The sequence below is a fragment of the Brienomyrus brachyistius genome, chromosome 12 (genome assembly GCF_023856365.1).
Source record: "Brienomyrus brachyistius isolate T26 chromosome 12, BBRACH_0.4, whole genome shotgun sequence".
Classification (NCBI taxonomy): domain Eukaryota; kingdom Metazoa; phylum Chordata; class Actinopteri; order Osteoglossiformes; family Mormyridae; genus Brienomyrus; species Brienomyrus brachyistius.
The window spans coordinates 17,259,904-17,287,780 of record NC_064544.1 but is presented as its reverse complement, the minus strand read 5'-3'; the positions used below and the strand labels follow the sequence as shown (position 1 = coordinate 17,287,780).

Here is a 27,877-nt window from a genome sequence, read left to right as displayed (position 1 = left end):
AACCGGCATAATCAGTTTGGGCCACCACGCCACAATAGACAGGCATGGGCGGCTCTTTCAGGAAACAGTCTTCTTCCCACCCATGCTGCCGTCCTTCCGCTCTATCCGTGTGTAGGGTTCGAAGGCAGAGGACCCACAACTGTACACCCCTGGCAGTTCATGGCCGCCACTCAACATGGGCACCGAGAAGCAGAGTTGGGACACTGCCAGATGGGGCGACAATGGGGCCGCGAGCGAAGACGGGGCACTCAGTGAAGGCAGGGACAGCCCGAAGGCCCCCCCAGTGGTCGTGCTTGGAGAGGAGCCGCTGGGACCCCTGAGGAGGGGGCCGTTGGCCTTGTTAGGGGGCAGGAGTGGGTTGGGGGGTACGGGGACTGACAGGAGGCGACCCTGTTCCAGCAGGCGCAGGATATTGCAGGTGGCGACGGACTCGGAGCTAGGCGAGGAGTGCTTGTCCGTGTCCTTGGTCTGGTCCTTCTTCTGCTTGGTACGCCGGTTCTGGAACCACACCTTCACCTGCAGAAGATGTCAACGTGTGAGATGAAAAGCATGACATCCTAGAAGGAAGAATAGCAGTCACAGCTGGACTGCAGCGTCACTTTATACGAAGCTACTTGAAAGTGTCCAACATGCAACATCTGACTGAGGCTGTGTCAAAGGTGTAGGTCTGGTTTCAACACCGGCAGAGACCAAATCAGCCCTGAACCCCCCCCTTAAACACACTCGGTACCCCCACAGTACTGACAATGTCCCTACAGTCCATAACAAATCTACACCTTTGGGCTGTATCACTCTGAAACATTCTTCAGTTAGATATGCATTTCCTTGTACTTTCTTCTCTGTGCGCTAGTACACTTCTGCCTGGGGGCTCAAGATATGGCAGCCAAACCCATGATTCCCCAGCTACCCTAACCCTCAATAACAAACAGCTCCAACAAAGTCCCTCAATAACGGATTACCACCCTGGACAAGGATGATTCTAGGATTTTTGTTTTTATGTCGGGGGAGGGGGGGGGCATAATTCTTACAGAGGGGCCAGCCTTATCATTAGCCAGTGATATGTTTTGAATCAGTGAGTGGCAGCGGAGTGGGCATTTTTGGGATCACTCAGCTTTTTGCTGGGACCAGTGCCTAAATAGCCCCCTGCTCCAGTAAAACCATCAGAATTATGCAGAGCACGCCAAAGAATTCTGTATCAGAACACTGCAAACAACAGCATAGTGATAAGGAGCAGCAATTTAAATGTCTGTGTTAGGTGTGGACTGTGATTGTTTGGGGATCGAATATTAGACGAAATACAGCTGAATCAGAGGCTGAGCTATGGCAGGTCCATCTGAAGAGCTGGGCTTCTCAGCACCTGGGAGGCAAACAGGGAACGCTGCTCTTCTCCCAGCTTATGAAACATTCTCATTCGTAGCTGAACTGAACTTTATCAGTTTAAAAGCACTACTGGAACAGTGTAGGCTCCTGGACCTTCTAAATCCAGGCAGGAGCTGAATGCACAAGTTCAGGCTCTAATACTGGTCATCTAGATAAGTAAAACTTCAATCAGCATATAGGAAAATGATGGAGAAAAATATCCCTTGAACATTTCCACTTTGAAAGTAAATAATCTTTAATAGGATCCAGGGTTCAGAGCTGGGGCAAAGACCGTACAGGCCTGGATTTGCTGCTGGGTCTAAGGAACCAGGGCACAGCCAAGCAGAGCACCTCCAAGCCCTCCACATGCAGACATGCGAACGTGCTGCTCTGAAAATTCACCATTTAATTCGCTGGAAATTCTGATCCCAGGTTCACAAACACTTGGCATCATTATAAGTCAGAATGAAGAGACAGGCACTTTACACTCAGGAGAAAGGAATCCTCTTGTGCCCTTTCAGGAATGTAAATATTTTTTTGTTTTTATCCTCAAGGTTCAAGATGTCTGTAGCTCAAAAAAAAGAATGAATTTCTGTGAAACTAAATGCGTTTCTTTGGATCTCAAAGTAAAACACATGTTAGATTTCAGCATGAGCATGAAACTTTTTGTACCATTTAATTAACAGTGGTGGGGTGATCCAGACAGCAATGAATATCACAAAGGTGGCCAAACACCTAATGAAGAGATATTTTTTAGACTCCACTGAATCCCCTACATACTCTGGTACTGAAAAAAGCTGCTGTCTGGCACTGTGTTATGTCAAGACACATCTTTCATGAACAAGAGGACTAGCAACTTAATTCATGGCTGTGTTTTTTCTTCTTGCTTTTCAGAGGTAGACTTTCAGTTCTTCACTTCATGGTGAAATATTAGCTGAATTACAGAAAGTGCTCAGACCAGACCAGTACAGGGGGGTCCTCGGGTTACGACGTCTCGACATACGACGTTTCGACTTTACGACACCTGCTCCCATAAAAACTTAAAAACACTGAGGCATGAACGTCAGCATCGTACTTACGGACTACGTGGACGAACTAGTTTGGTTGCGCCTGGTGGAAGAATACGCAGTGTTATTCGGTACCAGGTGCTGGTACTCCCCTTGTTATTCGGTACCAGGTATCGGTACTCTCTTTGTCATTCAGTACCAGGTACCGGTACTCCCTTTGTTATTCAGTACCAGGTTCTGGTACTCCCCTTGTTATTCGGTACCAGGTATCGGTACTCTCTTTGTCATTCAGTACCAGGTACCGGTACTCCCTTTGTTATTCAGTACCAGGTGCTGGTACTCCCCTTGTTATTCGGTACCAGGTACCAGTACTCCCTTTGTTATTCAGTACCAGGTGCTGGTACTCCCCTTGTTATTCTGTACCAAGTACTGGTACTCCATTTGTTATTCAGTACCAGGTACCGGTACTCCCCTAGTTATTTAGCACCAGGTGCCAGTACTCTCCTAGTTATTCAGCACCAGGTGCCGGTACTCCCCTAGTTATTCAGCACCAGGTGCTGGAACTCCCCTAGTTATTCAGTACCAGTTGTCAGTATTCCCCTAGCTATTCAGCACCAGGTGCCGGTACTCTCCTAGTTATTCAGTACCAGTTGCCGGTACTCCCCTAGTTATTCAGTACCAGTTGCCGGTACTCCCCTAGTTATTCAGTACCAGGTGCTGGTACTCCCCTAGTCATTCAGCACCAGGTGCCAGTACTCCCCTTGTTATTTAGCACCGCGTGCCGATACTCCCTTTGTTACTCAGTACCAGGTGCTGGTACTCCCCTTGTTATTCAGTACCAGCAGATATTGAGCGATGCCGGTTCTCTGAAGAGAAAAACAATGATTTGTTGGTACTGTGCGCCTGAGAGCACCGGTACTGCTTCATCTAAATGGGAAGGTGGGAATGTATGACTGATCTTTTTAAATCAACACAATGAACTGTAAACAATACTATTTCACTCTTAAAGGCGCACCACGCTTTTCCGCTAAGGAATGAATGAGGACCACTCTCCCCAGATAGGATACATCTTCCTTTTTCTACACACCAGCTGTGTTCTATCTGGCAACCATCATCTTCCTCATCTTATTTGTGCTTCAGCTGATCACCTCCATGCCTCCATGCCCTAATCCTCACCTTGGCCCCCATACTATTGGAACACATGTCCAGGCAGGTTCAGCCAAAAGCCAGAGCAGTCTTACAGAGTCGCCAGTGGATGTAGATTCATAATCCGCCTTAGGGCAGAGCACTATGACTATTATTAGTCTCCAGGGTGCGTTCCTGTGATGCTGAGGTTTAGACGGGGCAATTAGGCTTATAGCATGCGCTCCAAAAGGATTTTTTCTTAGATTAGTAAGTTGGCTGTGGAGCAGCAACTCCTGTGGTGGCACCCGGTGCCCACGTGCTCAGGGACGCAGGCAGTGACAAAAAAGCCATGTGCTCTTCAACTTCTTTTTGGATCGGCTTCCTGTTGTTTTCTATTTCCTCACAGGAGTAACATTAAAAGGATCACAAGAGGCTGAAAGCATACTGACAGGTGTTACTAATGCAATACATTTACAAATCGCAATACCATTTCTCAAGTAAAAACCTAGCCCAGTGCTGGAAGAGATTTTTAGAAGATTTTTGGAAGAGAAATGGCACATCAGAAATGACCAACATTAGAACACGTGACATGCTAACAATGCATTTCACAGCGATAAATTAGTGAGAATCTGTGATGGGTGGCTCATATGATTAGAATAGATAAAAAAAATAAACTCCATTCTAACAGCTGATTTCACAAACTAAATTCGTACTGTAGCCAAGAAGTAAATATCTGCATCCATATTTAAGTAAGTATACAACCGCAGAAAAAATTGAGACCACTCTATATCGTAAACAAATCTGCATTTTGGAATCAGGGTTTAATCCTGGTTCTGCTGGCAGAAGACTACACTAAGCAGCATGTCGCTTCCAGGTTCAAGATTTCTAAGACTGCAGTACACAAGAAGAAGGAGAAGGAGGAGAAACTGGGAATGACTAGAAGCCAGCAAGGTAAAGGGTGGAAGCATCTTTCTAATGGGACAGATGACCGTCAACAAACGTTTCTCGTGAATTGGAGGATAACGTCAAGTGGCCTTCAAAAGGAATGAGAAGCATTAAGTGCAGGTGTGAAGTGCACTGCTAGGAGAGTTTGTATCAGGCTCCTAGAAGCAGGACTGAAGGACTGAAGAAGTCCTTCATTAATGAGGAAGAGAGAAGAACCAGGCTATATATATATATATATATCATTCACAGAAGCACACCCATAACTTGAGAAATGACTGAAACAAAAATTTTAATGAATATATCATAATACGTCAATATACAAGGGTTGGACAATGAAACTGAAACATTTGGTTTTAGCCCACAGTAATTTTTTGGTATGGTGTAGGGCCTCCTTTTCTGGCCAATACAGCCATCAGTTAGTCTTTAGTATGATCTGCACAGTGGCCAGATGGATATTAAGCCATTCCTCTTACAGTGGTCAGGTCACGATGCGATGCTGGTTTAGAAAAACGGTTCCTGTTCACTCCTCCAAAACACCCCAAAGTGGCTCAGAAATACTCAGATCTGGTGAGTGCGCAGGCCATGGAATGTGTACTACACTTTCATGTTCATCAAACCACTATCAGTCTTACTGTGTATGTTAGTGCATTAACATCCTGATACAACGCACTGCCTTCAGGGTGCAATGGTCTTTCAGAGTGGTTCAGTAGTCTTTGCCAGTGACGCGCCCAACTAGAACTGGGCCTAGAAAATGTCATGATATTGTGGCCCAAACCATCAGTGATCCACCCCGTGCTGCACTCTGAGTACACGCCAGTCTGGGTGGTGAGCCTATGTGGGGCTTCTCCATGCCGTAACTCATAAAGGCAGTGACGGTGACTCATCAAAGAACAACACAGGTTTCAAGATTGTTCACAGCCTAAGATTTGCCTTGCTGGGACCATTGAAATTAAAGTCTGGAATTGGCACGAGCGTGTAAACCTTTGCCTATCACAGCCCGACTATAAATATTGACCCCGTGGAGCTCCCGATAAACAGGGTCGGAGGAAACAGGAGAGTAAAAAGGAAGAGTTCCAGTAAACTGACCTTGGGATGTTTCTATGCCGGCAAGTGCTGTGGCACCTTATACTGTAGGTCAATAAAGTCCTTCAATTCACTTTTCCATAGATTCAGTATATAGAATTATGAGTGATCAGGTAAGGAATAAGAAGAAACTGAAATAAGCAATGAAAGCCGACACAGCCTGTGATCTAACTCCAGAGGGCAAAGTGAATCAACAGTAACAGTGGGCCTGCGTTTATAGTGGGGTACCGCAAGGTTCAATTTTAGGACCACTATTGTTCCTAATTTACATTAATGATATTGACAGCAATACATACAGTAAACTGGTTAAATTTGCAGACGACACCAAGGTGGGTGGTGTAGCAGATATTGATCTAGCAGTACAGAGGCTACAATAGGATCTTGATTTAATTAGCGTCTGGGCTGATACCTGACAGATGAAATTTAACATAGATAAATGTAAAGTAATCCATGCAGGGAGCAGAAATATAAAATACAGATATTTTATGGGTTCCACTGAAATAAAGATAGCTGATTATGAGAAAGACCTAGGAGTGTATGTTGATACTTCCATGCCCCACTCTCGCCAGTGTGGGGAAGCAATGAAAAAGGCCAAAAGGATGTTGGGTTACATCTCTTGGTGCATGGAGTTTAAGTCAAAGGAGGTGAGGCTAAGATACTGGGCTACCAACAGGAAGAACTGCACTTACACATTAAAGGGGCATAATCAACAAACATAGTAACATTTTCTGAGCATGTCCTATGCAATGGTTTTTGGGGAAAATACCAACACGACATGCTAGTGTCTACATAATATAGCCAATTATAGGTAAATTCCCACCTGTTTTAGAGTGACTCCTTAAAACAGATTCATGCAAATGCACGGGTCAAGGCCTGCAGGAGATTTCCTTTGGCCCTATAAAAGGAAACAAATTCTCTCTCTCTCGTTCTCTCTCTCTCTCTCATAACATGGTAGTTACTGAATAGAAAAATCCTTCTTGGATTTAGGTTCAAGTGCAGTTAAAATGGAAATAACATGAACAATAACATATTTTGAAAGATGTCACATAATGCAACTGCAAACTGTATACGCAGGAGGATATATCACTCAAAGAAAAAAATAAAGATGATAAAATAGCAACAGCTTGAAATCGGACTCAAGCAGATGGGGAAACGGTATAAAAAGGTGTAAGAGGGTTTGCCAAAGGTTTAACTTTTCCATTAAATGACCATTTGGTAGAGGGGTATCCTTGTGCTCATTAAACAGCAGAGCTCCCAGTGCCTCCACTGTGCAGAATGGAGAAATTGCAGCTCGCTGTAAACTCATCAAGACCAGCACTTAAGCAAAGAAAAAGGCAATGTCCTTCCAAAGAGAACCCGACCCCAAGAGCTCAGCACTGTATCCTGGCCTAAAAACTCTGCACCAATCACATGGCAGTTCTGTTCCATCTCCACAGGCACTGCCCTTGGCATCAATGCCATCTCTGTCCCCTTTCCACCTTATTCCAGCAGACCTTAACATTAATCAGAAATGTATTTTGCAGTAAATAATGGACACAACCCTGCAAAATTCATATGCAGGACGAAATCCGTCACGGAGTGACAGACGCCATTGTTAACTCCCGAACTACCGGCTGGCCAAAAGGAAATGGTGAGTAAAAGGGATTTTGAATTTTACAACGGCAATATCTTTCACAGTAAAATCAATTTCCTGCCTCAGTATATTCAGATGTGCAGTGAGGCCATGATGGATGAACAGGGATAACCCTTAATGTTACAGTCCATTTCACCCTTCCATTTCTCATATGACTCAAGGTAGACGGTGGGTTTACATATTTCTGCAATTCATTTAGTACACTAAACTCTGTATATTCACCATCAACGCTCTTTTACCTGCAGTGTTTGCACATGTTATAATATGTGTTGGCAGAATCCATTTTTTTCTGATTTACAAAAGAGGCAGGGATATAATATTGAAAATGGTTTAAACAAGCAAATAAAAATGAATTTTTCTTCAGGCAAAGTGCACAACCCTGTACTGGATAAGCAGATACTCAAAGTAAAATATAGTTATAGTTAATATGGTCATTACATACAAAATATAAAATTGCCCATTGCCCAGCAGTACAACTGTCTCGGGTCCAACAATGGGAGCATTGCCACTAAGGTCGCCCCCGAAATGGACTGTTTCACTCCTCTCCTTCTCTCCCCGAGGGGTATTTAATGCGGCCAGGAGAGACAGTAGGGGGAGGAAAAGCCAGGTGAGTTCGTGATAATTCTCTTCTTCGCTCTCTGAATAGAAAGTATATAAGCCACCCGCCCCAGCGGCCAACTTGCAGGAGCAGCATATGATTGTCTCTGCTGCCACCCCCCCTGGTTTGCCAGCAGGCAGTCACTTCTGTCCTTCCAAGGAGAACCCAACCCCAAGGCACTGGCCTTGGATACACTACCAATCAAAAGTTTTTCCATTTATTTCATAAACTTTTTATTTTTGTTAACCATTGGAAAGTTGAGTGAACAAATGAAAATATAAGTCAAATAAAACGAGTTTCCTTTATAACATGGAAAGAGTATGTAACAGTGCATGTCTGACATCCTATTAACTGGTTGAGTGGTGACAATTTAGCATAGTTCAATTTTAGGTTGTCCGTGAACTTTAAATGCACTAGTTAACTGTTTCATCCCATGAAACGGACCAGTATTTAATGTCCCTTGAATTAATGCCTTGTATTTTCTCTGCTGTTATAACTGCTAGAGGAGGCTACTTTGATGAATCAAATGGCAAACATCCTGTAAATTCATTTCTTAGCAAAGGATATTGAGTGTATTTTTAGTAAATGTTAAGTGAGTAACATGCAAATGTAGAAAATCTCAGTGTGTGCAAAAACTTTTGACTCACACCCTCTTCCTCCTGCCAGCCTTGCCCCCCCCCCCAGTTCTCCTCCTGGGCGGGGCCCTAACGCCTTGTTTACCAGTCTCATCACATGTCCCTGACCCCTAGTAAATTACTCCCAGCTGTTGTGCGTTAGGCCCAGTGTTCCCCATGTATATAAGTGCTCCCCAGTCCTGTACTCGCTTGTCCGGTTATTCTAGCTTGTCCGTGCCTCTGCGCTTGTGAGGTCCTCCCGAATAAACTTCCCTGTGTGGGGTTTCACCTGCATAAACGTTGCATTGTGGCTCTTCCTTTCCCTGCGTACATGACATACTGCTAGTTCATATGATTATATATATGACTATATACACTGCCTGGCCAAAAAAAAGAATCATCATTTCAGTTTAAATCAGAAAGTACTTAAGAGCCAATGATTACAGTTACAGCTCAGCAACGTTATGCAGCAATACAGTGAAGACTGCTGAGTAGCGGAATCTACTGAATGGCCAGGTTATCCCATCAATGGATTTTTTTCTTTCCTAACGGCATAGATATTTTCCAGGACGATAATGCCAAGATCCTTCAGACTGAAATTCTCACAAGACTGAGGAATCATTTTCACACATGAATTGGCCACCGCAGAGTCTTGACCTTAACCCCATTGAAAAACTTTGTTTGAGTCACACAGGTAATACCTACAGGGGCTAGTAGATCAGTAATGGGAAGTTTTCTCCAGCATCCCAGATTAATCAGTCCACCACTGCAGTTGTTAAAGTGAAGATCCAGAAACTGCTACAACTTGGGTTTGATCAAATAATCGCAGAGTCTCTGGTCCAGTCTGACAACAATGGTCCCAAAGCCAGACGGGACAGTGCAATTCAACAATGATTTCTGGAAGTTGAATGAAGTGGTAAAAATTAACAACTATCCACTCCCTATGGTTGATTAGCGAATGGATCAGGTAAGGCTCAATATATCAGCATTTTAGACGTCACAAAAGGGTACTACCAGGTGCCCCTCATCTACGACACCAAGACACAGCCCCCTGGGGGGCACTAGCTGTGAATGGTTCTCCCTTTTGTGGTACACAGCGCTCCTGTCACATTGTTTCCAATCTTGTTTGTTGCAGGTTAAAGTTAAGGTTCAATTTATTGTCATCAACAACTGTGTACAAGTACATCGTGAGATGAAACAACGTTCCTCTGTGATCACTCTGCACATATAACATTAATGATACAACAATAAACATACCACAGAATGACAATCCCTATCTGAAGTGCACCACTGCAGTTGTAAGGAGGTCCAACCTGGGCAGATGTCACCATGACCTGACGATGGCCTGCTGTGTGGAACACCTCATTGGACATGGCCTACTCAAACCACAAAAGATGAAGATATAGGCTGTCCATTGTTATCCCAGCTGACCACCAACACCACCAAGTGTTCCCCTGGGGTTGGCGGGGTGCTACTAATGCTTTGTTTCCCATATTTCTTCTACAGCTGCCCTCTTAACAGATCTCATCCAGAAGGGGAGTCTAAGCAGGTTGTATGGAATGACTGAGCAGAGCAAGCCATCACAACCCTGAAGGTGGCATTAACATCAAATCCCATGTAGACAGCCCCTGATTTCAGTCAACCACTCTGCCTTCATACGGATGCCACTAAGGTAGGTCAGGGAGTCACACTCTTGCAGGACCTTGGAGGAGAGGAACACCGCATCCCTTATCACTCCATTAAGCATAATGCTTCACCATTGAAGACAAGGCCCGGGGAAATCAAATGGGTTATAAAGGAATTCCAGTGCTACATCCTGGGCCAGCCCTTTACTCTCGTCACTGACCATGCACCACTGCAATGGATGGTCAGGGCTAAGGACAGCAGCCCCCGCATCACTGAGTGGTTCCTGGACCTCCTGGACCCCTCCTTCAAAGTCATACACAAGGCTGGCCAGAAACATGGAGATGTCAACCGTTTGTGCTGAGCGGTCACCCTCTGGTGAAAAACTGCCCTCCCACCCTCCTTGGCTGATCGTTAGCAGTCTTGTTGCCCCTGCTCAGCCCTTAAAATCAGTGCCATGGTGCTTGGGGTGGAGGAATGTTACGTGATGGGTGATGGGGAAGTATCCACCTTTTGCTGCTTTGAAATCAGCACCAGAAACCACCACCTGCTAAATCCTTCTCCTAAAGCATGTGGAAGCAAAACAAGCCATGGATGGGGAACAATCAACTGCCCACATCCTATCGCTGCTATTGCTCGCCCAAATTGGTCAGAGTGCATAAACTGTCTGCCAGATTTAGACTGACAAAATCCAACCAAGTAGCCTCAGCTACTGGGAACAGTGGATAACTGAACCGACTCCCATCGCCAGTCAGCGGATTGCCTGAGGTTACAGGTATTCACCTGGATATCTGTCTGTACAATTAAAACAATACACAAATAAAAGTTTTTTTTTTCACTAATACTGGATTCTGCCGTTGCTGTTACAATACGGTATAATACTGTATTATAACAGAAGCAAAATGCTGAAGTATGTTTATTTTCCACAGCTGTTCCCCACCTTAAATTATTATGGGTTTGTACAAAGCACACTTATGAACTATCCTTAGCATTATTCACTATGTCCTGTAATTACTATCATAACATCATTTAGTATATCCTGTTACTATCTGCCCGACATTCATTCAGTAAACATTTTAAGTCTGTGAACATGTGACCCCACAAATCACACAGCATAGCACTGGCAATACTCTCATAATTCCACGCTGTAATACAATATATTCAAACTGAAATGAAATTCAGTAAATGAAAATATCCTCCTCAATACCAAACCCTTTCCTGTGCCCTTGGGTATGTATTGTAGATGACAACAGAAAGATGCACAGTACAACAAAAACGAAGTCATACGAGCATATGGTGCTCAGACCATTAAAAACTGGAACTATTTTGAAGTCCTTTAGCCAGGACACTGTAGAGTAGGAGTCTACAAACATGCCCGACATAAAAATGACAAAAGCTTCAGCATGACGATATATAGCCCTCCCCCACCCCCTCCATTCAGAGGCAGTGTATGGCAGCCATAGACGATGAGGTATCTGTTTTAATCATGGCCAAGATGGATCCACAAAGCACGGCCCCATGTCCATCTGTCCAGTTGCCTCCCAGTGAAATCCAGGAAGCACAACAGTCTTCACTGTCTGGTTCTCCCCAGTATCTGTCTGACTGCATTACATAACGTCCTGAATTGTGTGCAACATGAAACAGGCTTTGTTGACTAAAACAATGCAGTATGCAGCCATGTTATGCAGACCAGACACAATTGCATCATGAGGAACAGGACCATTCTTAGGCATTAAAACATCAAAACTTGTTTATTAAGTGCGATAAATGTGATTAAAGGTCATTATACAATAGTTAGATCTGACCAATAAATATGATTGGACAAAAGTTCTATGAATGAGAGCACAACCGCACTCGGACATTTCACATCAGCTAAATCACTCCGCTTTTCCAGAAGTTTCTAAAAACCGTCACATATGCCCCATTTCCACCGACACGGAGCCGGTGCTGGGCTGGTTCTCACCAGGTGCCTTTTGAGAACCTGCACATGTTTCCACCCATTTAAAAAAATGAACATTTTAACGACTCTGAGTTTAGTTCTCCCCAAGTGAGCTTGATGGGCTGAATGGCCTCCTCTCGTTTGTATAGTTCTTATGTTCTTATGTTCTTATGTTCTTAGAAGTAAGAGTAAAGTAAAGGTTCACATGTATTCCCTTTGGTTGGACTTATTTTGCTCTGTTTTGGATTTTAAGTTTTTATAAGCTGCCGAACTGGAAAAAACAATGTTTTCCATGTATGACTCGTTGCGCTCTGTCTGTACTGCCTGTATCCACTTTTGTTGCCGTAAGGACTCCCCCGACTCTGCAGAAGTCAGTTTATTCTCACTCAGTCCTTTTACGGATTGCACAATAAAACAGTCTGATAATAACTGAACTTTGCCGTCCACCTCATGGTCTCTTAACCACTCGAGTTCCACAATATTGTATTAGAACTGCATCCTGGTTTTAATTTACAGTGCGAAATCATTCCGCTAATAAGCTGGCTCAGTGTCACTGTTAGCACCGCCGATATTAGATATAACTATTTTGGTTATGGACTGAATTTACAGGTTATACGGAAGGTTTGTACGCGATAGCCCATTGCTCAAACCTCGGCCTCATGCCTACGACCGAATCACAGCTGTGATATACTGGAGTAAAACCGCACTCCTTACCATATGGTATTGCTTAAGTATAGTGTTAGTATCTAAGTAATCATGTTTACTTTTGAACAAGATCTATTGAAGCTAAAGGTTGCTGTTATACAGAAGGGATGTATACAGAAGTTTTTCTGAATATCACTAGACAAGAAGAAAGGTTTATCCAATAATAAAAATAATAAAACACCAGATAAGCAGCTGGCAGGAACTTGGCTGATTATTGAGTTTAATAACAAAGATCTTAATAATGAGACGACAAAATAAAGAGACCTGAAAATAAACTGGCTGGAAAGGCAGCTCACTTCAGCGCTGATGTCAAGGAAATGAAGGTCTTTCCCAAGAAAAACTGACCAAAAATAAACTTCAGTGGAAGGTATGGATCAAAAAAGGCATTAAAATATAACATTAATATTCACCAACCAATCATCCCACTAATTAGTATTTGCTGCTGGACTGAAAAATACCCCCCAGGGGAATCAATACAACAGTCTTATCTTATCTCATCTTATTTTAATTATCAAGAGCATGTGCAGCACTACGCGGGAATATCACACTTCTGAAAAACAGACCCCTGTGTCACATATTAACACGTTAACGTGAAATTCATGTGCGAAATCGCAGCTGTAGTGACAGAGCCTCGCGACGACTTCCATCATTTAACGTATAAATTACCCATGGCCTTGAGGTACAGTATCAGTATTCTCAAGCTTAGATTGTCACAAGTAGGTTATGTATTATGACGTATTACAGACAACAGGAACGGCATTATACTTCAGAAGCATAACAAAGACACTAAACAATGGCGAACACTATGCAGTGTCCCCAAAACCTCAAATGACAGCAGGAATTTTGGCAAGTAATTTTGGAAGGACCTGTATTCTACACACCCACTGACCCCACCCACTAATTTCAAAACGTTTTTTCTTTTTACAAAGATTCACCCTTATTTATCAATTAACAATAAAAGAGGATGAAGAAAACTACAAACAACTGGACAGTTGGAGATGTGCATATTCATGCACAAATAACAATGGTTTTACAGTAAAAAGAGACTCTGCTCGAGTCCGTGGAAAAATTTGAATCAGTATAGTGAGTCATTTTAACATGGTTTTATTTATTTCACTATTTTCATGAAAATCTGAAGGAGCAATTAAAATTTTTCTTGCACATCAATTAATCAAGGACAGTTCATTCATAAAGATACAGAAAAGCCCATTAGAAAAAAATATATGACTTTGATGCCTTTAAAATTACTATTTAAAATAACACTTTAAAGGGAAAACAGACCACAATGCGGTGCAAGTCCAGCTCTATTCAATTACTATTACCCTCTGGTGTAATATCAGCAACACAGCCCACATGTACCTTCAACATCCATATTGGAAGTTACATTTTAAGGTGTTGGAATGGTTAGAATAGGCTTGTCTTGACATCCCAGGCAAATCAATGAAGGGTGTGTTTCCCAATAATGGATGATCTTAGCAAATAATGAACAAGATTATGTAATAATGAACAAAATGATGTAATGATGAACAGGATGATGCAATAATGAACAAGATTATGTAATAATGAACAAAATGATGTACTAATGAACAGGATGATGCAATAATGAACAAGATTATGTAATAATGAACAAAATGATGTAATGATGAACAGGATGATGCAATAATGAACAAGATTATGTAATAATGAACAAAATGATGTAATAATGAACAGGATGATGCAATAATGAACAAGATGATGTAATAATGAACAAGATGATGCAATAATGAACAAGATGATGTAATAATGAATGAACAAGTAAATAACAAGTGAGTTTTGCGAATGTTTCCCAAAACCAAGATTTACTGAGCAAATTTTAATTAGTTCTTTGTTGGCTTCTCCCCAGTGTCCGCGTGAGAAGAGCAAGGGCTCTCGATAACAGGAACATCAGTTCTACATATTAAATATATTACTGTCATATCAGACATGCGCAAATGTAAAATAAAAATCAATCAAAACATGTGGATCATTCAAAATTAAGACCAAAAATAAATGTAGCTATTAGTTGAAAGCATAAATGGGCTCAAATTGTGATGCGGCTTCCAAGCAGAAAAGAACAATGGTGAGCAGCAAAAGGATAATGAAGTAACACTTTTCAAAAGAAGTGTTAAAACACCTTATCTAGAAAGTGGCTGAAAATGAAGTCCAATAAGCATGGCAAGGTTGTGCAGCATCTCCCACACAACAGTGACTCTGAGAACTCATGAAGGCACCAGAATCGCATCGTACACCAGCCCAAAGTGTGCTCGACATCAGTGCATGTTCTTTGGTGTGCAGTGTTCTACCACCTCGATGACAGTCTGGAGATTCAACAGAGGATACCTGTGCTCTCCCAGTAGAAATGAGTGAATCAGATGGCATTTCCTGCATTCTGTTGTATTTTTTACAGGTTGTTAAACACCTAATTTGACCTACAAAAGTCACTAAAATTCAATTACTATTTTAGAGACTCAACAATAAGTCCTCATTAAACTAGTCGACATTCATCAGCCTGTTTTTAACTGCTACCCACTGCTATGCCGAAGATAATGAAACGAATGTGACACAATTTATCACCAACAATGAGTTTCATTTTGTGTATTCTTTTGTATTTAGTTTTAGATGTAACACAACATGCCACTGTGCTGAGCAATAGTGACCCTCAACTGTATGTTTAAAAATAAGAATATTCCTAATTTCACACAATGGTCAGGCATGACATGGCCTGCACTTACGATTCACTTCACCTGCGTGTGGTGAGTCCTTGTAGGTAACCCGGAAAACCCGGAGTGTCCTTTCAGTGATATGTGTATTCTCATATCGATCAAGTGGAACGGATTCTTTCGCGAAGCAATAGAAACAGAGCTGGGTGAACTAATATTTTATGTTAAATGTCGGGAGGGTCCAAACGAACAATTATGAAATGTGAAGGGGACACACACCCCTCAGATTTAATGGCGCCGACCCCCATGCATCTGACACAGTCCAGAGATGGACCAGATACACCGATTTAGTATCATTTGTACTATCAGGCTACTTGGTCACAACATCTATAAAAAGTCATTGATGGTTGTGTATCACTTGAACTGTTTTCCGCAGTCAAAGGGGGATTCAAGAGGCATTGTCATTGCTGGATGTGGATGTGACTGAATACAAAACAAGTTTGACTGGTTAGCTCATTATGTACCAGGGTTGTGCAAAACTTAGAATTCATGAATTGTGTCCCATTCCATTCATGAATTGGAATTTGAATTGAACTGGCCACACACCACAGGACAGGATGAAGCTACATAGAACATACATTGTGCTAATTTATAGCCTACGGTATATTTTTTTCATTGACCAGTTATTATAATAATTATTATTATCGTTATTATTAGTATCATTATTACTAATACTAATGCGTGCCCATAAAACAGTATCCTTGCGTTTTTTAACATTTCTATGAAACGATAGCAAGCAAAAGTTCAAATAAAGAACGACACAGAATACGTGCAGTGAGTCGGATCACGGGGCGCGGTGGCGCAGTGCGGTTAGCCCTGTTGCTCGCTAGAATAGGATAAGCGGATAACGAAAAGGGGTGGCTGCAGGGTGATCACTCGTTAATTGACGAACCAGATCACTAACTACGAATGTTTTTTGTTTTTTTTGGCAAACACACCCCAGAACATGAAGCGTCCCGAAAAATTAAGATGTTTAAGATTTATCGACTGCCGAGAAAGCGACTGAGAACCGAATCCTGCAAAAGCAGAGACAACGAACAGTGAACATTTTTCAGATGAATGACAGGCACCGGCGTAGGAGAGAGTCTGATATTGGGGGGAGGGGGCCGGCATCTTGATAATTTAAATACAAAGGTCTATTTATGAGAGGGATAAATTAATTCAAATATAGTGCTGTAGGATATACGCATTACCCCCGCCCCTCCGATATCTAAACCCTGTTAATAGGAAGTATTCAGACTCCTGCGAGGCCTACACCGGTGCAATGTAAGCTTAATCTGTGGTTTTTAAAAATGTGTCTGAAAATCAGTTGATCAGTTTTTTGAGTTAATATATTCTGTGCAGATTTTCCACGTTTAATTATCAGTTTAATAATTAGTTTGAAACCAGGCTCTTTCAAAAACAAGAAATTAATGTAATGTTTTAGATGAAGAGGGTATACCCTCTCTTCGTGTCTTCCTTAACTGTTCTTCAAAAGAATAGTTATACAGATATAGCCTACATACCCTTGTAAGAAATAGCAAAACACGAAGTTGACTCGGTCTGACAAAAAACTTACGCCAATGAAAATAACATTTTAACAGCATATTTAAATACATTTAAAACATAAAAATAAAATAAAAAATCGAGTACACGAATCACAACCGGCAAAAAACTTTAAACATATATATATATATATATATATATATATATATATATATATATATATATATATATATATATATATATATGAACTATCTTTCAGAAATCAGTAAGCCTATTTTGCTTTAGATAACTGTACATTTTGGAATTTAGAAACGAAATGGTGCTGATGCACTGAAAATTAAGAGGGGAGTTATTAGTATCAGACCGTCCTATTCTCGTGATTTTACCGCTTCTATTAAAAACAGAAAAGGTGTATACAACGGTTACGGACGAATACAAATGACTTATTTTAAAAGTTCTTAAACAGGGATAAAATAATAAATTAATAGAAACCAAAGATTCTGGTATAGGCCTACGCCGTGCCGGTGCGTGCAGAAGCAAGAGCACAGTACACACCCGCAAGCTCATAGGTAATAATAATAATAATAATAATAATAATAATAATAATAATAATAATAATAATAATAATAGTATAATTTATTTTTCATTTTTAAGTGTTCATTTGTACTATGGTGAGCTGACGCGTAATTGTCACGTTTTTGTTTTCATAATATTATCACGGAGACGATAAATTCGTAAGCTTGGGTCCAACTGGGCATTTTAGTTCCAGAAAGCCAAATCGCTATTCGTAAAGCAGAGTCCAGTGTTGGCCAAGGGTAAATAATGTGCCCTTAGAGAACTAGGAGCAATTGCAGAATTGTAATAATAGATTAAGCCAAAAACCAAGCGCTCATACCGTAACTCGAGAAACCGAGACGAGACGTCTCGCCAAGGTTAGAGCCTCGACAGTATGTGATTGATTTAAGGAAGCCACATGGCGAACCTAAGATACTACATAGATAAAAGAAGCTACATCCATCCATCCGTCCATCCAAACCGTCGAAGGGGCAGTCACACACACATTCACGTCTAAACCCAACACTGAAAGAACCTCTGAAAAATATATTCCTCCACACATTGCATTGCATTTAATTTGCATTTTTCTGCATGTTATTTACACTAAATGAAAGCAATTAAACACAGCCGCCTTAGAAAGCGCAACCTAGGGCCTTGCCCTCAAAATGCGAATCAAAAGAACGAGATAATAAAAGTTCAACTAGCTTAGAATGGATTCATTTTAGCGGGAAATGGAATGATGGTATATGAATATGCATATGATTTCCCAGCTGCACTTAAAACAAGTATTAATGGTTTTTTTGAAACATTTTATTTTAAAATCCATTACACTCAATTGAATATGCAAATTTCTTAACCTGCCGTGCATTACAAAGATGAATTCGTTTAATTATGCTTGTTTTAATAACTTGTTCACTCTACTAACAGAGATAGCATTAATAATGAATTCTGCATAGTGTTTTGCTTTATTCGTTTCTGAAGTTATCATGGGTATGTGATTAAATACTAGGATAATATATGGGTACAAGGGTAATGGCCTGGCATCCCATACAGGATATATACCCCTGCCTTATGCCAGCTCGGGCCCCAGTGTGACCCCAGCTAGAGTAAGCAGTACGAACCTGGCATGATGGATGTTCTGAAGGGTTATCTTACGATACTCTGTAAGTCCGTACACAGTGGGACAACATATATACCGGTAGCATGGCATCACACAGTGCTAATATACTGAAATACTAATGTTGGTGCTAAATTACAGAATGCTGTCCAGTGGAGAATGTCAACACCGTTTGAAAATTCACGGTGGTATATAATGCAGGTACAATGATGCCTCTGGTTGACTTTTGACTTTAGCGTTTGTTGTTTTCTTGTCATTAAAAATGGGCTGGCTTTTGTTAAATCAGAGAAAGAAAACAGGCAAGCTAATTGGGGAAATGGTATCACTATTCAGTGCAGAGAGGGCATGCCATGGTGGATTGGTTGAATATGGGCCAATTAACAACGGCAGGGTCTTCCAGTTCCACTGGTGCTTTGCCTTTGAGGAAAACAGGTTGAGATTTCTCGCACAACACTAAATTTCGTGTACATATTTCTCAGTATGACCAACAATGCCACCCAATTCTCTGTTTCATCTTCTCAGTCAGATCAATGTAGGCTTACTTCATGGAAAGCTTATTGGTAGCCCACAGCAAAATGATGCATCAAACATTAACATACACTTTAAACAAACAGAACAATTTCAGTTAGGGTTTCTTTTGGATGGGTTGATGTGTCCCTCTGTTGGACATCAGTTCAAACTGATAAGTCTGAGACTAACCACATGCATTTTCAAACTTCTTTTTAAAATAGCCCATGAACATATTATTGCTTTTCCCATATTATAAAATGTCAAATAATTGATCCAGATTATGTAAATATGTGAATCTAATACACTTGTCAAAAAGCATCTACCTCCAGTCACTAAGCCCATGTTTACCTATATGCAGTTACTAACTATAATTTAAATTCAGGTGCACAGGTGACTGAGACAAAGTTGCATTTTCGTTTGCAGTTGTTCTTTTTAATACTGTGACATTTTCCAACTCAGAACAGTTTCCCCATTATTGTTCTTAATAAGACTCGCATATTGTTATTAATAATAATTGTTGTTAATTATTGTGTTTGAATAAGACTCCATTCAACATCATAGGTTTGTCTGCGGCGAAACGCCCAACCCTACTCGATAAAGTAAGGAACGACAGTTTTTTTTTTATTGTGAATATTTGAAAATATGGTGAAGTACAGGGCGGTGGAAAGCCAGTCTCATTCATTCTGACGGAATGAATTCTAACATTTCTTCACATCCAATAAACTGTTACATATGCGATCCTACAACTTATTTATTTACATGTGTTATTTTATTGAGTTACGACTTGGAGTCGTAGTATCTGGGCGTTTAATTGTTCGTGTAGTGAGATACATTCATCTTTAATTTCTGTATCGGGACGAATCAAATTCTCAACAGCCTATGTCTAATACATATGTGAAAAAATAGAAGTAAAAATTAGCAGAAATTAGCTACACATCACATAACCCCCCCAATGGAGACGCTTGAAAAATAAATTCGGTGGTGACTAGCGGTCTGACAGGTTTGCGTCCTTCCCGTATTTTTCCGTAAATTTAGCATACTTTGAATGTTCGCTTAGTACTATCTACAATGTCAATGTTTACTTCTGAATTCCTCCCATCAAATTCACTAAATGGAGGTAATTACCTAATATACATAGGCCTATATGATCTCATTTTTAATATCAACTTAACCGATACTCATTCAACTCAAACCGTAACATATAAAATATCATTAGAGATAACAATAAGACTTTGTTATTTAAACTTTATAATTTACACAGATATATTTAGAACTATGTGTATGCTGTAGCCTAATTAATCCAACATCGAAACATCGAGTCAATATGACTAATACTAAATCACCCCAGTGTAGTGCTTCGCAAAATGGGAATTAATTTAACTCGGATTTTTTAATTTTCCGAATCTACTGTCAACGACCTTTTATGGTAACTATAGCTATATATGGAATTGCGGTTCACCATTAGAAATAAGTCGGGTGAAATGGGTGTTTTGACATCAGGCTAAATATGTACTAAATATGAGAATCGACCTGGCGCTTCTGTTGTCACTTTTAAGAGGGGAGTAATTTCATGCGTTAACGTGGACTGTTGCCTTTTCAAGCCACCTGAAAGACGGAAGAAAATGTGATTTTCAGATACTTCCTATTTATTTAACAGTAGCACTGGACATACACGTTAAAATGAAGCAGATACCAAACCACAGGTCTCGAAGTATAGCATAAGAATAACTACACTAGGTTTTTATATAGCCTATGTTGTACTTCTGTGATTAACTGCAACGACAGACACAGTCTAGGTCTAACAGCAACAAGGGAGGCTACTGTTTCACTTGATATGAGATCGCAGCCGCGTCATTAACGGTTAGGAGTTTCGTATTTACTTTGTTCCAGTTAACATTTCCTAATTCTCACACTCCCTCTAGGGGATGACTTTTGTGTGAAGTTTCCTAATACATCTTCAATGCAAGGACGTAGATTTGGTATAGACGATTGATTAGTAGGATTGATACTATATATTGTGGGAGTATCGTGTGCGTTTCGGGGGGCGGGGGGAGATCAGGGCTGTTGATCCCAACCAATGTTGAAACCAAACCTACGCCCTTCCTTCTGTTAAGTACTATATTAACAGGGTATACGTAGGTACTGATAAGTGTCCTGTAGATACTACAGTTTTTATCGTAATAATTAAATTATTATTTAAAATAAATTACTTACTGAACAGTGTCATTATCGACTAAACGTATAGTTCTTCGTCATTATTTCTTTCCCATATTTCCACGTGTAACCCATGCAGTTTAAGCATCATTTATTTCAACAGACGATTAATCTATTGAGGTTTTGATGTACTGAAAGCTCTAGACCCCTGATCAAGATGATGAAAAAATACAAGTATTACATATTTAATGTCTTTGTGTGACCTTTTTCCCCAGAAAATATTTTATGTACTGAGGAATCAGTCGGCCAACTTCTGGGCCCGTTTTGCGAGAAACGCGAGCCGTCTTTGTCTTTACAAGTTTAAAAAATCCGCAGCAATAGTGCAGTGCCAATAAAACGTTGTCCGAAGTCAAACAAATCATGGTCATATGGTATCTGTTTAGCTAACGAGAGATTCGAATATAATCTTCTATAAACACAGCTTATCAGATGTATTTATGTAAGCTGCATTGACGGGCGATATTATTTGGGACTTGGTATATTGTGGATGTGGATATTTGTTATTGTCTGGTTGCCTTTATTTTGCTACAATTTATAGCTAGGCTATGGTTTCTGTGATTTATTAGGCTACATATATGACCATTGGTTTTGTTCTTGTTACAGTACCGATTTAAATTATTCTTAGCAGGCCATTTTTAAACACATTAAAATAATAAAATGTGGGTAATTTGAGGAACGTTTCTATGAGACATGAAACATACGGTCGCGATGCTGACTGGTCACGCGTGTTAAAATTAAGGTAAGATAAATAGGCATTTATCCTAAACGACAACTACACCCACCGACCAGCAGCAGTTTAGATCCAGGTCTTAAGCTTATTTTGGGGCAACACTTGGCCAAATTCAATGTCTTGTGTGTTGAATACGTCCGTGGTAAAAATTGCATTTTGATGAAAATGTCCGTCAGAATTCGCCATGGTGGTAACCCCTGCCGATAATAAGCTTTTATGTTTTTACGGTCTCATATGTTCTCACTTTTTATAAAATACACTTAATGTTGCAAGTTTTGAAATAACAAAATAAAAATGTTATGTGTTTTGAACTTTGACTAATTATACAATTCAGCGTCCTATAGGCCGGGTATCCCAAACATCGTCAGCCTACGTATTTCGTAAAATACCTTCTACGAATCATCTAGATTTTCGGAGCGTTCGCCTAAAGCATCGTAACTTAAGTACTACTCTAAAACGTTCGTAAATTTACGTGTGCTCATGAGTTGTCCTAAATGGCTAAGTGCGTCTTAATCCGAATAACTCAGTGTAGTCACCAGTTGGAAGTTAAGCCACATTCATATCTACACTGATGTAGACCTAAGGACCTAAGGCATGCTGTTTTTTATTATGCTGTTCAATTACTTACTTGGTGTAGGGGTTGAGTGATTGAGGTTATCAAAAAATATTAGAGGACCGGCAAAAAAGCGGCAGGGGGGCAGAAAAAAATAATGTATTAAAAAGTAAATAAATAAGTATTTTTTAAAAAACGAGAATTGGGCAGGATGCAAGAATGAGATGGCAGTGATTCGCGTAGGAGTCAGAGAAGTCGCTGAGCTGGCGCCCCCTCCTGTTTTTTGTCTGCTCCTGTCTCCAAGCAGCCCCCTTCCTCTTAGGTATAGACTTGCAAAATCCTGACAGTTTTCTTACTTCTGGCGCTAATCTTTGTTTGCCAGTTTTGGCATTAAATCACTAAATGCACTAAAATAAGATTCATCGTTACCGGGAAAAACAGGCCCAAATCTATTCCGAGGAGTGTAACAGGCCTGCTCTCAAAATAGACTGCTGGTGTAAAATTGTTTCTAGAATGTTTAAGATGTCCAGTGACAAGCAGTGTTTTTACATTCTGAACAATGACAAATCTATACATTAAATACAATGTTATATAACAACTCAAATCAAAATACTGCTTACGAAGCATTACATATTTAATCTAAACACGAGTCAAAAATGAAGGATTTCTTTTCAGCTAATACGGGACTGGTGTACTGTTGTTACTGTTGTCGATACTTTGAACAAACTGATAGGCCTACACCAAAAATGATGACTGTTACACTTAAAATAACTACACAATTTTACAGTATAATTCGTTATGGCGCGTTCATGATGAAACATTGTTAACTGTTTAAATTATTCGTTAAGATGATTATCTGTCTTCAAATGGAATAACGTGATGATAATAATGACGTGTATTGTTTAATGTTATTACATTTGTTACCAAAACTTACTATTCAGTTGCTGAACTCAAAATATTACAATGTATTTCATAGCTAAATAATACTGAAAAGAGTATAATCGTTTTTTTTTCCTTACCTGCGTCTCGGAAAGGTTGAGTTGCCTCGCCAGTTCAGTGCGTTCACGGCCCACCACGTACTGGCAGCGCTGGAACTCTAGCTCGAGCCGGTAGAGCTGCTCCGCAGTGAAGGAGGTCCGCGTGCGTTTCGGACGGTCTAGGTCGAGACCCTTGGGCAGAACAATCTCTCGGATAGTCCCCTTGGCGTCTGAAGATGGTACGAAAATCAAGGCAAAAAGAACTGTGAAACCCAGTATATATAGCACGTTGTGTAATAGTATACAGCAAGTACAGCAATTTGACAATCCTTTCCAAGGTTTTGGCTGTTTGGTTTTATAGGAACAATATACGGTATAAAATCTTGAACAAACTGATTTTAAAAATAGGCAGAGGTCTTGCCAGTGTTCAGAATAGAATTTATTTATGCATTTTCTACATATGTCTCACTTACACATTTGCGATATATTAATAGATGTTATACAAATTCGACCGTGTATTTATTTAAATGTACATATATTGTCGTGACTGAATAAATGTCTAATGTTCTTATAAAGCTCCCCCCTTAAGTTTAGAAGCCACCTCACTATGGTTTTGTCAACATATAAAACCGGAAATAATCATGCGATTAACTTAAGAGGTTAAGTATCTGGTAATATTCATTATACTATACAGTCGCTATATATAGAAGAAGGCAAACATATAAAACTGTGTTTCTGCAGAATATAAGTGAACTGACGACTCCATTAGTCATTAATAACATAGTTAGACCGTTTTACGGATTATTTGAAATACTTGCAATTGAAACAAGAATTAAAAAGAAACACTTTAGTCCTGTTGTTATTTATATATTTCCACGCTTCGGCCGAGAGTTAGTCAACAACTTAATTACGCAGGATAAAATGCCATTATCATTTGTCGTGGTCGGAAGCTGTTGAAAATAAACCGCGCTCCTTATAGAACCATTTTTGCTTTGTATTCATTATTGCACAATGTGAGAGTTGCAATAACACTTATCGGTCCAGTTAATGTAGCCTAAACACTTAAACGGCAGTATAATCATAGAAACAAAAATATAAGTAAGCCTGTTGTATATGTTTTAAGAGTAAAGATAAATATACATATGATGAATACGTAACCAAACCGAAAGACCCCCGACTACTGAACCCTGACAACGGCTTGATCATGGTAAGTTTTGTGTGACATTATTTATATAATTCAGGGGCGTCAGAAGCATTTTGAATGTGGAGGGACCCACTGGCATAAAACTAATATTTTATGTTAAATGTGGGGGGGTCCAAACGAATAATTATGAAACGTGAAGGGGACACGTCAGGTAAACATGCAGTTTTTTTTCAGACGACGAAAAGGAATTAGCATAGCTAGAGTAACGTTTTTGTCAAGGTTCCTGATTAGCCAAGATGAATTTATTCCTCTTTCTCTTTATAATGATAACTGTGCTTCTTTCATATTTCATCGACTCGACAACATTAGAAGTATCCTCACAGTCAGCACAACCATTGGCATTTGTTGTTCTATTTCTCCTATATCGTTATAATAGCATTTTGGTCAAATGGTTCAATGTTCAGTCTAGGCCACGGAATCATTCAAATAGCCCATTCAAACGAGACTTAAACACTACACGTGTGAAAATGCACAGCGTAATGTAGACTTACTACTTACTTCCGAGAGTTTTGCCAAATCTAACTAACAGCAGGAGGATTGTATGCATCAATTCAACCATCTTACAACCGCTTATCCTGGTCAGCGTCACGGGGAGAACCGTTTTATAGTCTAAGATTGAATATTACCGACACTTATGTGTTAGAATGTCATATACAAGAAGGTTTCGTTGACTTCAGGTATCCAACATATTTGGCATCCAGATTTAAAACCAAATACTGACTGGGAGCGTAGCTCCGCGTGCTGAGCACCGCTGCCAAGACCGTTCATATCCCAGTCATCACATCCAATCAGCATTGGCCTGTAAGCTTGTCCATCCTCCATTGTAGGCCTGACGCCAAACTGTGCAAACTTAAAACGTTTATACAGTGACTCCTATGTATGTTTGATTATATCCCTGCCGGTAATTTTATTTTTACGGTTACAAAGAGCAGGATATGTGTTCATGCAAATGATATGCAGAAAATAGATTTGTGTAAATTTTCATCTTGTCCACCACTGCATCGTCTCATGCCTGTTCCATTTTTACACTCATCATTTGAAAACCTGTATAGGCTGCAAGATATAGGCCTCTGCAATATGTCCAGGAATAACCATAATCATAGCCATGCACTGTAATATGTAAGGAATTTTACAGGTATGGATTCTCTACATTTAAATACTACCGTAAATGTAACAATTCTGTATTTGGTTCAGAGAGAATTGTCACACTCTGGTTTTATTTCTAGTCTGATTTGTCTTATCATTGCGGGAAACGGCATCGATCAACATTATAGACTATTATTCACTTAAGTGGAATAATGATATTTTCATATTTTACATTATAAATAGTGCAGAAAATATTTTATTGAGTTATTTGACTTTATACAGATTAAAAACCTTTACTGAAATATTTTAATTGACATTGTATTTGAATTACTCTGATTTTCAGTCCACAGAAGATAAAACACTCAATCTGTTTACATTGCCAAGTTTAATTGTGGTTTAAAAATGCAAGAAATAATAACAGCAGACTGAAAAAAATAACTGCTCTGTATGTCTAAAAATTGGGAGTCATCCAGTAGGATCCCATTTTCCAAAATAACAACAAAAAAGATACAGAAATACAGGCCAAGGTAGGATGGAACACAACCATGTTCCTACCAGTACTGATAATTTAAATATGCATATATTATGCTCACGGTATGTAGTCTAACTGAAACCTATACAAAAGACACGCTTTCTTATTTAAATTTTTTTTTGTGTAACACCTACAGTAACACAATTTGCAATATTTGTGTTTGTAAGTGATGATTTTCTATTAACAATTGACAATTCATTAAGTTAAATTATGGGTTGGATATGTCAAAGATGTATTGTCTTAAAGGCATTTTAAGTATTTTAAAAGTATTTAATATTACATGTTAAAAACATCCCCTATACAGTATAAGTAACCGGAAGGTAGCTAGAGGGATTTTAATAACATTTTAGCTCGCAATGGATGTGTTCAAATATTAATTCATAGAGGCAACCCAATGTGAAACAACCAGCATTTTTAATATAAACCGCCCGAAAGTGACGCTGCTAGTGTTACTAACAGTTTTAACAATAGCAATAGTCGATGATTCTCGCACCTGCCAAAACAGTAATAATATCGAATACTAATATCAAAGCCTTTTCGTTATGTTGTATGTAACAATGTGCGTTGCCTTATTTTCAATACATTTTTCGACAAAAGCTGGTTAACTTACCCCTCACTAAAATTCTTCTGCAGTACTCTGGGTCCACTCCCAAAGATTTATCATGTCCGTCCTCACTGGAAGAAGTTGGTGTAGATGCAGATGTTGCCGGGGTGTCAGCGGCGTTTTGGCCAGGAGACCTGCTTCCTAATTCGCTGTAGCACTTAATGTCTTTCGTCCGATCTCGACACAGTGAGCTGGATCCAGAGATGTGGTTTTGGTCTTCGGCGACTGCATCGCCCATACTCGTGGCCTGATCAAACATTTAAGTAGTGCCGTTGCCTTTGTGTTGACTTGACGTCCACCTTAGGGATTTTATTGTAGTCTTCCGTTTTTCTTTAAAACTCAAAAGGAACTAAACAGTTTCCGCTCTGGACCATTCGGCATGACAGCCAGTCCGGCAAAGGGGCAGCTGCAGAAGACGGAGAAGGAGGGGGTCCCTTGGACAAGCCGGAGGACCCTCCTCAGCTATATCGTATTTAACCAAAAATGCATAGTGCACACAAACGGAAGGGAATTAATTCCAATTGTGCTGACGAATCGCTCGGAGACGTGCTTCCTGGCTGACCCCAGTATAAAAATATGAATGGTAACGCAAGCAGAATTCCAAACTACACATTCAAAAAAGAAACTTTCTATGGAAGTAGTGGGTCACGATAGGACTGCACCCAGGTGATGCGATTATATTCAGCAGCGCTCTGATGACATCTGCATAACTGTTAGTCTGAAGGTCTGCTCAATATCTTCTATGGATTACGTAGTTTCGGTGTTATAAAAACATCGTTTTAAAGGGAATGGTGCGACTTGAACATTATATTGTACAGTTTATCCCGCGACATTACTCAGTTCGAAATTCGACTTCAGTTCCTATAACGGGTTTGCACATTTAAAAAAAATCGACGAATTACACGGAGCCTTAAAAATATACTCATGACAGCAAATGATTC

The 27,877-nt window shown here is 40.1% G+C and overlaps 1 protein-coding gene across 1 annotated transcript; it reads right to left on the bottom strand.

The window, feature by feature from the left end:
- vax2 (ventral anterior homeobox 2) lies at positions 1-27,877 on the bottom strand. Its single transcript, XM_048971043.1, has 3 exons — positions 26,943-27,877; positions 23,553-23,740; positions 1-516 (listed from the first exon to the last, which is right to left on the bottom strand). Exons 1-3 carry the CDS (start codon positions 27,193-27,195, stop codon positions 58-60), a joined length of 900 nt encoding a protein of 299 aa, XP_048827000.1. The 5' UTR covers positions 27,196-27,877; the 3' UTR covers positions 1-57.

Bases quoted from the DNA above. Each gene is read 5' to 3' on its own strand.
- vax2 (XM_048971043.1), bottom strand. From the start codon at position 27,195: ATGTTTGATCAGGCCACGAGTATGGGCGATGCAGTCGCCGAAGACCAA. The intron at 23,741-26,942 runs GTAAGTTAACCA...TACCATCTTCAG, and splicing joins CAGAAGAATTTTAGTGAGGG to ACGCCAAGGGGACTATCCGA. The intron at 517-23,552 runs GTAAGGAAAAAA...CATCTTCTGCAG, and splicing joins TCAACCTTTCCGAGACGCAG to GTGAAGGTGTGGTTCCAGAA.